The 17090-nt window shown below is 39.1% G+C and overlaps 1 protein-coding gene across 2 annotated transcripts in view; it reads left to right on the top strand.

Moving 5' to 3' along the window:
- The window catches only part of LOC133649167 (UV-stimulated scaffold protein A-like), a 41174-nt gene extending 26136 nt beyond the window's left edge, over nt 1-15038 (top strand). Inside the window, exons 10-15 of one of the 2 annotated variants that reach the window (XM_062046000.1) lie at nt 5966-6173; nt 7565-7690; nt 7777-7960; nt 10013-10121; nt 13920-14103; nt 14489-15038. In XM_062046000.1, coding sequence (XP_061901984.1) covers nt 5966-6173; nt 7565-7690; nt 7777-7960; nt 10013-10121; nt 13920-14103; nt 14489-14582 — 905 coding nt within the window. In that variant the 3' untranslated portion in view covers nt 14583-15038. Of the gene's footprint in view, nt 1-5965; nt 6174-7561; nt 7691-7776; nt 7961-10012; nt 10122-13919; nt 14104-14488 lie in introns of both variants that reach the window. The other variant, XM_062045999.1, reaches the window with a different exon arrangement.
- Nucleotides 15039-17090: the final 2052 nt, after the last annotated feature.

Raw genomic sequence — 17090 nt, 5'->3', positions numbered from 1 at the left:
GCGGGAGCTGCCATGCAAGGCGCTAACCAGCAGCCATCAGAGGCAAAGGGTGAAGTGTCTTGCCCAAGGACACAACGGACGTGACTAGGAAGGTAGAAGGTGGGAATTGAACCCCAGTAACCAGCAACACTCCGATTGCTGGCACAGCCACTCTATCAACTTCGCCACGCCGTCCCTTATGGGTGTACTTACATCAGACCATTGGTATCATGATGGATGAGGGAGAGCTTCCCCTTCCCAGCATGTGCTGGCCTGCATTCACACTTATTCATGTTACAAACTACTGTCCCATCACTTTCAATTCTGATATTTTACGACAATTTCTATGACTTGGTGGATTATTACACTTTTATTTTGAGTCATTCTGAACAGTTCTATTGTCCAAGATGGCCAAGTGTGAGTCAACTATAACTAGACATGCCCAAGCACTAATATGTTTATAATCGGTTTAAGTACATTATTAATATTTTCAGTTTGTAGAAAAGTAAAGTTTATTATTGGTTTAAGTATGGTACTAATAGTTGATGTTTGTAGTCATGTTCTCTATCTATTCTGAACAATGGCAACACACTGCTTTCATCCTGCCCACTTGCCTTTGTTTACGTATTTCATCGGAAAAACCAAGTGTTACCACACAGGAAACTTTTACCACAGAAGAGAGTTTTCAAGTCCCGGATTCTCCTTGGCACTATTGCTAGTGATTCCTGCTAGCCAAAGACTTGGTTGTATTTGTTTAGACACTTTTAGTCCAGTTTCAGTGAATTGCAATTTTTAAACTTGAGTACATTAAAATTTGAGTACCCATTGAAATTTTCATGTTAAAATAATGTAAGTTTTAGAGTGTATGGAGTGTTTTAAGAGCAAAGAAAATGTGTGTGAAAGCTGTTTGGACTGTGGGGAGGGCTCATGAAGACGTTGAATAGATATAATAATCATATAAATCATAAAAATAAATAGTGTTCCTACATCGGGGACAAATTCACCTACCACGGGGATAATGTAACCCCCAGAATAATTGAGGGGAACACTGTAATTATTTGTTCATTTCCACTGATAGTACACACTTATCATTGCATATTTTTTCCTGGGTTACTAACATGGCGAGACCTTCTCCTTTCCTTTCTCCGTCTATCTTTCTTGTCCTTATTGTGTCACCCTGATTATTAGTCTTTTTATCCCTGCCTGCTCAGGACGCTATCGCCTTCTTTCTCAAATTAACATGTTAATTACAGCCCCCGCTTAACCCTGGGAAATCAATACCTCCCGTGTTGTTGTTTTTTTCTTTACCTCCTCTCTGCCTTTCCTTTTCTTCTGTCAAAGAGCTGCGCATGAGTTGTTTGTCAAGGTGATCGTTTTAACTGTATTTGGAAATTGGTCTCTGTGATTCTTTATTACTAATGTAAATAGAAGGGAATACACCTTTATCAGTCCTATTAAGTACAAATGAGTAAATATATACACAATAGTGTATAAATCAGAGAAATTGTGACTTCAGCAGATAGGAAGTACTTGCATACCTCTCAGTCACTCATTTGGAATGAATGAGCTGCTGAGGTTTTGAATTGTGTCTTGCTGCGGGTGGAAGTCATTTCCATCATAACTTTTCTACTATCGGGGGAGGAGAGGATGGACACAAGGGAAAAGCTGGCCTTGCTTATCAGTTCAGTTTCCACTCAGCAGCATCATAAACTGCCTCCATGTGGACCCTGAACCTCATTAGCAGATAGTCTGTTCTTGCTTTATTTAAACACTACATGATTTTATTTGCGTTTTTTTGTTGTTTTATATATACATATTTTATGATTTGACACTAGGACTATGTATTAAGGACTATGTATTATGGCCTGTGTATTCTTAAATCAATTTAATTTCGATTCATATGGTTCCAAATCAATTAATCACGATTTCAGTCATTTGATCTACACTTAAATATTGGAAATGTTTCAGACTTGTCACAAAATACATATGTACTTTGATTTTTTTCTTCATCATAAAAAAACGTTAGCTTAAACTTTCTCCAAAGTCTCGCAAGTGCAATTTTAAAAACAGGAAAGGAATTAAAAGTGAAAGTTTAATTGTCATTGCAACATTCAATCACTGCAAATTGCACTCAGGTATTATTTCTTCAAGTCCAAAATATTAACAGTAAATATGTAAGCTATTTTTCTGTGAGTCATATTTTTTTAGCACACTCAGACAGAATGTAACACACAGCAATTTTATCACAATCTTACAAGACTCTAATAATCGATATTAGGACTTTTTAGGCCAATTTAGAGATTCCGATAAAATCAACTATTTTACCGAGCCCTATTTGACACTTTACTCTTACTCTGCCCTTTGTGGCTTTCTAACTACTTTTGTTGTCCAGGCAAAGTTCCACTTACAATAATAGTCTTGAAGATATTTATTCTCCAATTGACTGTGTTTGGACAATACTCACCATTAGCTCTCTTGCTACTTCATGCCATCACAGTGAGTTCTTTGTAGTATTTCCATCATTAGGTTGCAGTTTGCTAATCATTTCAAACAGGGATATACATATTGAGGCATTACAAAACATTGACACAGAATAATCTGTACACAGGCGGTTGTGGTACAGGAGGTAAAGCGGGTAGTCCAGTAACCAGAGGGTTGGTGGTTCACATCGTTCAAGTTAACGTTTGCCAGAAGTTGGAGAGGCCGATGGTAGAGATGCACTGAAATAAAATTCTTGGCCAAAACTGAAAACAGAAAATGAGGAAAACAACACTAAAAAACAAAACACTGAAATTAATTATGCAAATTGTCATTTCTTAAAAGATATTGAGGGTGATGGGACAAAAAGCAAGTGATGGAACCAAAAACATGTCACCTGCACAAAGCCGGAGGATATCACAGGTGTCCGTAAAGACAAGCCGATTCTCGACCAAAATCAAGGCTTTTGCTGAAGCAGGCTGCAGCCAAATAATCTATAATCCATTCATCCATTTCCTACCCGCTTGTCCCTTTCAATAACCTTATAATCCTTAGCACGGTCTAACAAATGTACAAGCGTTGTCTAACTGTCTTCAACCTCAGCAGATATGATGTGTTGCAAGACGCCTGACTTGTGTGGGTGGCGTCCCTCAGATGGCCGTCCAGCAACTTGGGGGTTACTGGTAAGGCTGAAACGACGCGTCGACTACGTCGACGTCATTGGTTACGTAAATACGTCGACGCCGTTTTTGTGCGTCGACGCGTCGCATATTTACGTCACACTACCGTCATGGCGGACCGCAAAGCAGACTGTGCGAGCGAGGGGGGAAAAAAAATCACGCCTAAAGTCGTCAAAAGTGTGGAAGTATTTCAATACACAGCCTAATAATGTTGTTGTATGCACACTGTGTCGAGCGGAAATGGCCTATCATAGCGGCACAACGGCTGTGAACGAACATTTGAAAAGAAAACCATCAACTAGTCAATCGTCCGCGTGAGCATACGTTGTCATCATTACACAAAAACATGAATGTGTCATTTGTATCTGCTAGGGGTGTAACGGTACGTGTTTTGTATTGAACCGTTGCAGTACGGGGCTTTCGGTTCGGTACGGGGGTGTACCGAACGAGTTTCTAAGCTAAAGCTAAAGTCTTAACAAGCTGCTTTGCTCCTGCCTCTGTCTCAGCACGCAGCATTGTCCCACCCACACAACCATCTGATTGGTACACACAAAGCATTATCAGCCAATCAGCAGTGCGTATTCAGAGCGTTACCAGCCAATCAGCAGTGCGTATTCAGAGCGCATGTAGTCAGCGCTTCAGCGTCGAGCAGATAGGTGTTTAGCAGGTGAGCATCAGGCAGCGGACTCTCCCCAAATGATAATAAACACCTCCCAGTCAACTACAAGTAACATCACTATGAGCCCGTTGACCTTCTAGGAATATAAACTGCAGCTCAGCTCACTCGCAGTCCTGGCTTGAGGTGAAGGCTAATTACCTCTCAGTTCCAGCCACATCGACCCCTTCTGAGCGCTGGGAATATTGTAAACAAGAAAAGAACCAGAGCATGTAGACATGCTAACCTTTCTTCATTACAACTGTTAGACACTCACTGGAATGAGTAGAATTGGTTATTGTGTACTGTGTTGGACTGGATGTTTATTTTGCACATTTTAAAAGCAATACTTAATGTTTACAGTGCTCCAGAATATTTAGAATGGCACTTTTTTGTATTGGATGTTTATCTTTATTTTTGCACATTTTAGCAAATAAGCAATACTTTCACTTTTGTTGAAATGTTTACACTGTTGTTACAGAATATTTCGTTTTGCACTTTTTTGTATTGGATGTTTATCTTTATTTTTGCACATTTTAAAGCAAAATAAGCAATACTTTTACTTTTGAAATGCTTATACTATTGCAGAATATTAAGATTTGCACTGAATGTTTACTTTTATATTTGCACATTAAAAAGCAAATAAGCTACTTTTAATTTGGTTAAATGTTAAAAGTTTTAAATGTTTACATTGTTACAGAATATTTTGTCATGTTGTTGTCAATGTTGACTGAGTGGCCATACTTCTTTTTTTTTGTAAATAAAAGCCATGCCTTTTGAAAAAACGGGCCTACATTTATTTTTTCATCTTCATTTTAAATAAAAAAAAAATCGTTAAAAGGAAAAATAATCTATAGATTAATCGAAAAAAATAAAAATCTATAGATTAACCGATTAATCGAAAAAAAATCTATAGATTAATCGATAGAAAAATAATCGTTAGCTGCAGCCTTAGTTACTGGTTCGAATCCTATGCCGCTGACACTGGTGTATGAATGTGAAAGAATGTTTGGTGGTGGTTGGAGAGTCCGTAGACGCGTTTCCATCAGTGGTACAAATGTAGGTTACTGCCATCAATGTGTGAATTTGCAGTGAATGAATGTTTAATTTTCAGTTCTCACTGTAAAGCGCTTTGAGTGTCTAGAAAAGTGTTATGTAAATCTTATTTTTTTTTATTTTTATTTTTTTTATTTTTACTTTACAAAAGAGAAGTGTAGGATACTTCTCTTGTTGCCTTACTTGTATTTTGACTTTATTAAATGTATTTATATTATCATTTGGTGCAGCCGGGCCGGAGCAGGAGGGGATAGAAAGAGAGAAAAAGGAAGACAGAGGGGGGAATTGTGGGGACAAGAGGGGGATTAGACAGAGAGACAAAAACAACAACAGCAAACACAACAACAACAACAACAACAACAGAGCAGCATCAGCAAATACGACATGTACAAATATGATGGTAAAAGTAATAGCAAATAAGCAGTTAGCGAAAATTTAAAAAAAAATACAGAAATGACAAAGAGCATTATTACACTAAAAATGGAGCAATATGAATACCAATAGAAATAGTGCTATTGATAATAAACAATACCAGTACTTTACCTTTATTATCAACAATACAATTGTTCAAATGCAACAATACATATACGTAATGATAACTTGAGATACGAAAGAATGCAGAAAAATGGAGGGGAAGAAAGAGAAGCAACCTACATTAACCTTGTAGATTGTTATAGTAACAATAGGTTAAGCTTTGTCAGTGTGCCATGTGTTATACCCAGTTTACCCTAGGGCAACAACGTTAATATATGTTTGATGAAACGTGATTATGTGCATGAGTGTATGTGTGCATATGTACTTGTATATGTACAGTATGTGTATATGTGTGCTTGTACAGTGAATGTATATGTACAGTATGTGTATATGTGTGTACAGCGAATGTATATGTAAATCTAATCCATTCTTACTATTTATTTTGTGTTTCTCAACAATCTACAACATTCAAAGACAAAGTATTTTGCTTTGCTATCAGGTCATATTAGTATCAATGATCACACAAAATTACATGAAAGACAGACTTGAAGACTTTTGATCGGCTGATATTCTCAGTGCAGCTAATTTGATTGTAAAACGAGAATGCAAAACAGATGTTTAGTTCCACTTTTTTTGTTGACAGGTTTGATCCCCTCTTCAGCCCCCTCTTCCACTCCAGCATTGCCTGTGACAAAAAGAACTCCTGTCCAAAAGCCTTTTACTCCACCTTTAGCTTCATGTTCTCACTCCAGGAGGCTCCAAAGACTCAAAGAAGAAGAGAGAGATCCTACTAGTGCTGCTGCAACATTACACCTCCTTCGAAAAGACCTTAATCTGACTGCAGTATCCAGGTAAAAATACTTGGAAAAATACTCTTTACTGTACATACAGTGCTTTCTTCAACTTAGTATTTTCGTAAATAGTTGTGTCCAGTAATTTGTGTGAAGTGCGGCCAGGCACAGCCTTAAGAGGCAATATGCCTGCCAGGGAACTCAGCTTCTCCACCAGGATGTCAGGGATGATGGTATTGAACGCCGAGCTGTAGGTGACCAACAGCATCTCGACATAGGTGTCTGGGAGTTCCAGATGTTCCACAGCTGAGAGGAGATGGCATCCTCTGTGCACCTGTTTGGTCTGTAGGCAAACTGGAGTGGATCCAAGTTCTAGGCGAGGCAGGTTTTGATATGACACTCCATAACCACAGACATCAGTGCCACTGGTCTATAATCATTTAAGTCTTTTATGGCTGTCCTCTTAGGGACTGGGATGATAGTGGGTGCCTTAAGACAAGGCGGGACTTGGGCTTGTGCCGGGGATGAATTGAATATCCCTGTCAGTACTCCTACCAGCTGGTCTGCACAGTTTCGGAGCACCTTTTCTAGTATGTCATTCGGCCCAGGCGCTTTACACGGGTTTAAAGCCTTCAGTGCCGGACGAGCAGTTGAGGACTAAAGGGTAGTAAGGGCATATGCGATGTTGCTGATCTGGATGACTCAAAACGGGCAAAGAAATGATGAGTTCCTCAACTAGCGAATCTTACGTGTTGTTGACTGCAGCTGAGTTACTTTTGTAGCACATCAAGTGTTGAATGCCTTGCCACTTCCACCATGAGTCTTTGTTGTCCAGGTGCGCCTTCACTTTCCTCTTTGATGTTTTTTTCTTTACCCTCCAATAAGAGCAAAATCACAAATAAAAGCAAGTGAAATGTGTTTCATTGTAGTGTGACTGGACTGACAGACACAAGGTGAGGTGCTTGGTCATCGCGAAGGAGAGTAAATGTGCCGTTCTTTCACTTGGAGTAGAGCCAGTTGAGATGGCTCAGGGAACTTGCCCAGATGCTTTCTAGATGCCCCTGTGGTGAGGTGTTCTTGGCATGCCCAGCTGGAAAGAAACCTCAGGAAAAACCTAGAAGACATTGGAGGGATTATTTCTCACAGCTAGCCTTAGAACTCCTCAGTGTACCCCAGTAGAGCATGAAGTGGTGACTGCAGACCAGAAAGTAAATTGGTATCCCTCCTGAGACTGTTGCCTCTTGACTCGGACCCAGATAAGCAGAAGAAAAAAATGGATCCACTTCCACTTTTACACTTCTCAGTTTTCTAAGAAAGATGCTAGTCTACCACCTGAGCACTTTTGAGGTGCACCTACTAAACTGCTTAAGTGTGTGTGAATGTATTTTTTGTATTACATATTGTTGCAACAAAAAAACTAACTAATTTAATACAATTTTTACTTGCAGCAGCTCCTCTCATCCAAGTTCAACTCAGTCCAACACAAGCCCAACAACTTCAAAGGCTCCAGTGGTTCCTTTTGGTTTAGATCTGTACTACTGGGGCCAAGATCAGCCCAACTCCAGGAAGATCATCAAGTATTATCCCTGGAACACGTACATAGATAGCATTGTGTAAAATGTAGCATTCTGATCCACATGTGTACTGCTGTGTTTACCTTCAGAATGGGCTCTCAGCACCAGTTCTGGGTTCCATCTATTGTGGAAGAAGAGGTGGAGAACAAGGAAATGTTGGCGGAGAGCAAATGCAGATACATCTCCTTCCCCGGCAAATTCACTCCTGTTAACCATTACTGCCATGTGCCAATAGGCTACGGGAAGCTGTGTAAGAGACAGGACCGGCTGAAGGTAACACAACAAAGTACTTTGATCTAATGAAACATCTGTAAATGGGATACACAACTACTTCTTATTATTACTATTACTTTCTTCAGCTACTTCCCTCATTTAAAACTTAAAAACTCAGACAGGCAAAAACTTGTATATAATATCCTCATGTTTACATATTGTTTTTAACAAAGAAAACTATTGTGTAGTTACATTTTGGGTTTACACTAATTCAAGAGCCATTTTTAACTTTTGTTTTGTAATATGCTGTATTTTTGTAAGAACCACAAGTGAAAAATGGTAATGGTGGAATATTGGGATATATAGCAGCAGACCCGACTGCAGAAAAACATTTAAGGGGGGGCATTCAATTTTATCAGGGGGCCCTCTGCCAAAAATTAACTCCTGCCGCGGGAGCGCACACGCTTTTTAAAGCTGCACTGCTGGCGTTTCATCTATCCACAACTGACTACTAGGTGTGAGACAAACACTTATATTTGTGGGTTTTGTATGGATATGTGTTTACATTTTTTAAATCCTTGATAGTGTCCGCAAAATCAAAGAGTTGGCCATTCATATGGAACAATGAGATTGTTGTTGATCCGATGTTGATGTGCTAAAACTCCTTTTTTGTTTAGAAGCTACTTTAAATATTACAGTGGCGACTTGTCCAGGGTGTACCCCGCCTTCCGCCCGATTGTAGCTGAGATAGGCTCCAGCGCCCCCCGCGACCCCGAAGGGAATAAGCGGTAGAAAATGGAAGGAAGGAAATATCCACATAATAAATATTATTAAAGTGTTTGGATGTATTCATTAAATTAATGTATTATTGGTTGTCAAAAAAGGATTCAAAGTTATATTTGTATAATGACACATCTCCTTTCTGTAGTATTTCTCTTACATGTAGTAATAAGTTGTGGACAGACGAAGCCCCAGTGCGCGCTCACATGGCAGGATTACATTTTTGGTACAACACCAAAAGAAGCAAATAACAGATTTAATTTACAGTTGTGTAGATGTCACGATCGATGACTCGCCTGCTGATGACATCTTAGCAGTAAAAATAAAAGGTGTCCTCTTCACTGTATCCCAGTTGTACACATATTGCGATGTGTGACATGTTGAAGCCACACATTTTGGTTTTGTTTTTGGCGGTGACTTCCTCGTCTTACAAGGAAAAGCATTTGATTGGCACTCCTTCATTACTAACCCCAACCCCTTTCTTAAGAACGCTGTTAAAAAGCTTTGACTGGGTATATTCCGAATTTGTCTCACCCATTGATAAGAATACATGTCAGCTAGTTGTGTTATCATCTTAGTCAATGTGGTTTTGATTAGGTATTGTTTTATTTTTACCTGCTCCACTGTAAAAAACAACAACAAACAAATAAAATAAACAGCTTTCAGCCCAGGGCTGGCAGGACTGACTCTGTTATTAAGAATGTACACCGGACCAAACCGAAAACAGTAACAAAACCTAACCCTAGATGGAACACTGCAAGTGCACTACTGTAACCCCATAAGTCTGTAACATCTCTCATGTCTTTGGAAGGTGCTCTACTTTTCCCATATTTTCCCTATTTACTTTCATAATAATAATAATCCATGTATTTCATAAGGTGCTTTCTAAGACACCTTGTGGTTAGAGTGTCCGCCCTGATATCGGTAGGTCGTGAGTTCAATCCCCGGCCGAGTCATACCAAAGACTATAATAATGGGACCCATTCCCTCCCTGCTTGACACTCAGCATCAAGGGTTGGAATTGGGGGTTGAATCACAAAAAATTATTCCCGGGCGCGGCCACCGCTGCTGCTCACTGCTCCCCTCACCTCCCAGGGGGTGATCAAGGGTGATGGGTCAAATGCAGAGAATAATTTCGCCACACCTAGTGGGTGTGTGACAATCATGGGTACTTTAACTTTAACTTTAACTTAGGGTCGCTGTACAGCAGCGAAAAGCATAACAATTACAGTTAAAAATGTAAGCATACATAACGCCTGCAGCAGAGCAGTGTGTTTCTCTGGCACATGTTTAAAATGTGTAATTCTAGTGACTTATTACTGTGTCCTGTAGTGTCCGTTCCATGGGCGCATCATTCCTAGGGATGAGGAGGGCCGGCCCTCCTCCCAGGAGGAGCGTCAGAGAGAAGAGAATGAGAAGAGGAAGAAAGAGGAAACAAATAGTAAGTGTGCACGAATATTGTTAAACAAATATTGTTCAGGTGAACATTTTCTGCCAGTCCTAACCACAAAGACAACTAACATCTAAAAATAATTTACGAAAGCAGTCATGCTTACATAAGCAGCTATAACTATTAAATAGTATGTGTGTGTGGCAAGTTCCTAAACAGAGGTGACCATTAAAGTACATTTTTATGGAGGATAGTTCATGTGATTTGCATACAAATATAGTAAAAGTTAGGACTCAAATGTTTTTTCAATAATTAATCAAAGCAAATATATATGGCCATGAAGTATTTGATAACAGCATTTTTGTGAAAGTAAAATACTCCCTTCTTTTTTTTATCGTCTTAATGTGCAACTAACTGACAGACATACAAGGTGGAGGTAATATTGATAGTTTTAATACAGAAAACAATGTGAAATACATATGACGAATGAAAGAAAATGTATAAATGCTCACAACTTTCTTTAGGCCATGATGGATTATGTACAAAATAAAAAAGTACACAAGTAGACTAAATCACCAACAAGTGATACTTTGTATATTACATTCCACTGAATAATACATGGACAAATGGACTATGCAGTGAATAACATGCAGTGTGTATTCATAACATAACAAAATAAACCAAAACCAGGGTAAAATTTGGCAAAAATCTTCATCAAAAGCTTAAGCATATAAAAAGTTGCACTTTTGAAAACCAAGGTACTTTTGTGCGTGCGTGCGTGCGTGCGTGCGTGCGTGCGTGCGTGCGTGTGTGTGTTTGTGTGGTGTGTTTTTAAAAATAGTGTATTTTGGAAGGAATATACTTGTTTGTAGATAAACATGCTCTAGTAAGTCTCTCACACACGCACGCACACACGAAGCAGAAGAGTTGTGATGCACGAGTGCTGGTGTGTGGTCTACAGTGTGAGTGGCACTCATGCTTGTGAAAACAAACACAGACACCATCTGGAGTGTTGAAAGAGAAATGAAGACTGCTGCAACATCTATGTCTGAATCCTCCTTGAGCCTTTGATCTTTTTTCATTCTCACTTCATCTTTCTACTTTGAAAACTCTTCTTTAGACTTACTTAGTTTGGGTCTCGGTCCACTTGTCTGTAGACATGATGCCATCACACACAACACCAAACTGAACGACAATTGTCACCATAATAACATTTTACACACTTTAAGTGAACACTAATATTTCACATCTATTTCCATTAATTATATTATTGTGTATTGCTATAACATTAGCATACACATCAATTATTTATAACAATATGAATGTATCATGTGATACAACATTTTAAGTTGTTTTTATTTTTTCCATAATACTGTATACCGTATTTTTCGGAGTATGAGTCGCTCCGGAGTATAAGTCGCACCAGCCGAAAATGCATAATAAAGAAGGAAAAAAACATATATAAGTCGCACTAGAGTATAAGTCGCATTTTTGGGGGAAATTTATTTGATAAAACCCAACACCAAGAATAGACATTTGAAAGGCAATTTAAAATAAATAAAGAATAGTGAACAACAGGCTGAATAAGTGTACGTTATATGAGGCATAAATAACCAACTGAGAACATGCCTGGTATGTTAACGTAAAATATTATGGTGAGAGTCATTAAAATAACTATAACATATAGAACATACTATACGTTTACCAAACAATCTGTCACTCCTAATCGCTAAATCCCATGAAATCATATACGTCTAGTCTCTTACGTGAATGAGCTAAATAATATTATTTGATATTTTACGATAATGTGTTAACAATTTCACACATAAGTCGCTCCCGAATATAAATCGCACCCCTGGCCAAACTATGAAAAAAACTGTGACTTATAATCCGAAAAATACGGTAGTATAATATATGTTTGCCTATTTCTCCAAACTTTAGGGACATTTTATACAATAACTACAAGCTACTGTAAATTGGATCAGAACTTCTTAACCTTGTGCCCCACTTGTACAGTTCACACAAATATTAACACTGAATTATCCATGTTAATCTTAAATTTATTAGTATTTCAATAATTTGGCCTACCTACTGACAATTTAACAGGTCTACTAAATAAACATGGTCAGATTATTTGAAAACAGATTTGTATTTTTACACAAACTGCATGCATAACAAGAATTATGTCAGTCAAATCACAAAATAAATATTAATCAAATATACTGCAAAAGAAGTGAGTTAGAAAAATACATACACATTGTATATAATTATCAATTACATATACATATATTACAATACATATAATATTATATTACATATAATTATTTATTATATTTTTTGCACTTAAAGGGGACCTATTATGCAAAACCAACTTTTCATACCTGATGGTATCTGCTTTTTTGTATTTGGTATCCCCATACGTCTCGAAAATTAGAACTCAAACCATGGAGGCATCGCTGAGATATTTATAAAATAATTTTGCCTTCCTTCATACTTCTGGCAAACGAGCCGTTATGCATTTTTCCCATGTTTTTCTTAGTTGTGACATCAGCCAATATTTCCATATATGGTTGAAATTTACCCAAAGACCTTTGCCCGAGTCCATCATTGTAGTCTGAAGCAATAGTCAGTAAGTTCCTTCTTTTTCTCTATCCCGTTGTGGGGCAGACTGGCTCGTACATGCACATGCATCCCCCGCTGTTGCCATTTCATAAAAAAAGTAGCGTATAGTTCCAACTTATATCTTTCATTACACTCAATACGGAAGTGCTAAAATAACAACATGGCTGACGAGGATAAAGCACAGTCGAAGTGGAACCACATAAATAAACTCGCCCATAAAACGGCACACCCTGAGGAGACTGTTAGAAAGGATTGATTGAGACTTTTATTAGTAGGTTGCACAGTGAAGTACATATTCCGTACAATTGACCACTAAATGGTAACACCCGAATAAGTTTTTCAACTTGTTTAAGTCGGGGTCCACTTAAATTGATTCATGATACAGATATATACTATCATATATACTATCATCATAATACAGTCATCACACAAGATAATCACATTGAATTATTTACATTATTTACAATCAGGAGTGTGGAGGGGGGGTGGGGTGGGGGGGTGGGGATATGGACATCAAGTAGTGGACATAGAGAGAGAGAGAGAGAAAGAGAGAGAGATCAGAAGGCATAAGAAAAAGAATCTGCATTTGATTGTTTACATTTGATTATTAGCAATCCGGGGAGGGTGTTAGTTTAGGGTTGTAGCTGCCTGGAGGTGAACTTTTATAGCGGTTTTGAAGGAGGATAGAGATGCCCTTTCTTTTATACCTGTTGGGAGCGCATTCCACATTGATGTGGCATAGACTTTAAGATGGACCGTAAAACATAATCTATACAACATTTTGACAAAAGAACCACCATTACATGTTATGTAGACCATAAGTAAGTGTTTTAGATGTAGAAAAAAATCATAATCTGACTCCTTTGGAAACTTCTTCATGACTTTTGCTCAGACTTCTTTTCATAGTTTTAGCTTGTAATTCAATCAACTTACTGATGCATTACTGCCACAAGTGGTGGAAGAATGTATGACAACTGAGTATCGTTGCGGCCCATACAAATAACAGCTGGGAAACAACAGCCCAGCAATGGTTAAGAAACACTGAATTAAGAAAGATAAAAGGAAAATTTTAAAAATGAAAACAGTAAGCTACATATTTACATGCAGTAATCCTAAGGTAAAGTTACAAAATCCAATATTTATTTGCAAAACTATACGCACAGCAATCCGTTGACGGGAATTGTTCGCCCATGTTTATCTTTATGTTATGTTTATGTTTTATTGCAGACTGGTGTGATGCAGAGTTACTTCGTGACATTGAGATTCAAACAGGACAAGACCTTGGTTCTGACAGGATGGACAAAAAGAATAAGAAGAAGAAGAAGAAGAAGAGTAAATATGCAAACCTCAGCAATCTGAAGAACAAAGCAAACACATCTCGTTCTCGCCTGGAGAATCGAATATTCAACAAGTACGTTGTTTTCTGATATTTATATTCATGGTGTGATGTCGTACAGTAATGGTATATGCAATCAATATATTTTCACACATTGACAATGTTTATGGTCTACAGTGTTCAAAGACAAAATACAAAAACATGGACTAAATATATATTTGTAAATATCTGCATGCAATAGTACGTCAACCTCCCAGTTTGGTATGTACATACCACTGCTGTCTTCTGATGTTTATCCACGACCACTATGTCACACTGCTTGGACGTCACTATTATGTCAGTCTGGATAGTTTATTAAATATCCACTGTAGAGGACGCCGGTTCTTATTTGGACGTGGGCGTGTCTTCAGTACTTTTGTAGTTTTGTCATCATCTGAAGAAGTTTGTTTGCTGTTTGCAGGAGTTCCATGCGGCGAGTCGCTGAGACGCTGAGTAAAGCTGACAGCAGGAAACACGACAAGTTTTCCAACCAGTTCAACTACGCTCTCAACTAAACGCTTTCATACATTTCATCACTTTTGTTCTACCACATAAACACTTGAAGTATTTCTTCTTCTGTCCTATAGCTTGATCAAACATATTTCCTCAGAGACCACACAATCATCTTCACAGAGGAAGGAAGCTGATTCTACTCATTAAATATCAAACATTGAACCCCAGTGGTCCAGCTTTTGTGTTGATATTTTATATTTCATCTTAGAAAGTGTTGATGTTTGCCTGGGATTGTTTGCTTTTTTTAATACAAGCTCTCATAACTATATTTATAACTCTAACTAGATTTATTGTATTTTATTTGTACTCTTACAGTCTCATGATGTGACTAGATTAAGGTAATATTTTTTTCATTAATGTTGTGTCATAAATGTATGTATTGTAAACTAAAGAAATGAATTGACAATAAATGTTGATCATCCATGCACTGACCATACTTATTAAAAACAACTGCTGTACAGGAAATGATCCTTCTGTATTTATATTCCTAATAATCACAACATTACATTGTGAGGAGGATAGTGGAGGAAATGAGGAACAAAAAAGAAAGATCTTCCATTACTGTTAGTTGACTTCAAGAAAGCCTTTGATTCTGTCAACAGAGAGACCATGTTTATCATTTTACCCCGCTATGGTATTCCAGATAAGATTGTTCTGACCGTTAAGGCTCTTCACACCAATACCAGTACAGGAGTTATCACCCCTGACGGAGAAACTGGGTCGTTTGAAATCAGCGCTGGCGTTTTACAGGGAGACACTTTAGCCCCTTTTCTTTTTATCATCGTCCTCGATTACGTCCTCCGCGTCTCTTTTGATGCTAACAACAACATGGGGCTGCTACTTAAGCCCGGAACTAGCCGCAGACACCCGGCGAAATGCATCACAGATTTAGATATTGCCGATGACATTGCAATACCATCCAATTCGTCGGCAGATGCAGAGACCCTTCTCCAGGCTGTAGAGGATGCCGCTAACTGCGTTAGTCTCCACTGCAACTCCTTGAAGACAGAATTTGTCTCAACCGAAACTGCTGTATAACTGTTCTCCAAATCTGGAGCCCCACTTAATCAAGTTGACGATTTTAAGTACCTCGGTTCCTGGACCATGGATTCCGGTAATGACTTCCGTACCAGGAAAGCCCAAGCCTGGAAAGCATGTAATAAAATGGACAGCATATGGCACTCCAACCTGCCCAATTCACTTAAGCTAGACCTCTTCAAGTCTACCATCGAACCCATCCTCATATACGGCTCCGAGACCTGGACCCTCAATGCGCGCCGTCACAAGTGGCTTGACGGTTGCTATACCAACCTGCTTCGAAGAGTTCAAGGCTTGTCGTGGCAGTCCCATCCCACCTTGGACCAAATATACGGCAACCTACTTCGAGCAAGCACCCGTCTGAGCCAACGTTGCGCACAGTTTGCTGGTGACTGCTTCCGTGCCAAGACGGAGCTGATATCACAACTCCTCCTTTGGAAACAATCTACCAGGGGTCGCCTCACCTACCCCGAAGTAATCGCACGGGACACTGGGATCCTTGTTTCAGAGCTGGGCTCTGCCATGAGTGACGCCAACTGCTGGCGGAGGGTTGTGCAAGGTCTCTCGGCTACGGCCGCACATTGATGATTGATGGCAACTCCTACAAGACATGGAAATCTCCTACAACTGTATTAATATCCTCTATGATCTTCATGCAGACTTCACCTGCATATTAAAAGCAGAGGAAGTTTTTGTTAGCACTTCTGGAGTCCCACAGAATTGTGTCGCCGCACCAAACCTGTTGAACACCGCTGGCGAGTACTGTATCCAAAGCACATTACAAACTTCCACTTGTGCTTCTTAGACAATGTTGTATTGTTTTGCATTACTTACTTACTTAGGCCGTAGTATTCCCTGAGGAACATAGGCCGTCGACGAAAGCCTTCCATCCATTCCGGTCTTGTGCCCTTCGGGCGAGTTGTTGCCATGACAGCCCCTCAGCCCTCATCTCCTGTTCCGTGCTTCTTCTCCAGGTTGTTCTTGGTCTCCCTCGGTTTCTTTTTCCCTGTGGGTTCCATATTAGTGCCTGTTTGGTGATTGATTTATTGGGTTTTCTGAGTGTGTGGCCTATCCAGCTCCACTTCCTTCTCCTGATTTGCAGTTCCACTGGTTCTTGTTTGTCGAGTTCCCTCAGGTTGGCATTGGTGATGGTGTCTGGCCAGTAGACTCCTAGGACCTGACGTAGGCAACGGTTTGTGAATGTCTGTAGTTTAGTGAGTATGCTATTGGTGGTTTTCCATGTTTCTGATCCAGGAGCAGGATGGATTTAACATTTGAGTTAAAGATTTTCAGTTGGGTTTTGAGAGAAATGTTTTTTGCTCTCCAGATTTTGTTTAGTATGTTGAATGATGTTCTTGTGTTTCCTATTCTGGATTTGACATCTTTATCAGCATCAATGTTTTGTTGAAATACGTTTCGCTCCTTAGCTTCAACGATTCAATCACTGTCTGAGTTCATCCACTGCGAGTAGG

Source organism: Entelurus aequoreus, linkage group LG04 (assembly GCF_033978785.1).
Source record: "Entelurus aequoreus isolate RoL-2023_Sb linkage group LG04, RoL_Eaeq_v1.1, whole genome shotgun sequence".
NCBI lineage: Eukaryota > Metazoa > Chordata > Actinopteri > Syngnathiformes > Syngnathidae > Entelurus > Entelurus aequoreus.
Note: the sequence above shows the minus strand (reverse complement) of the source record. Positions and strands in the feature narration are given on the sequence as shown.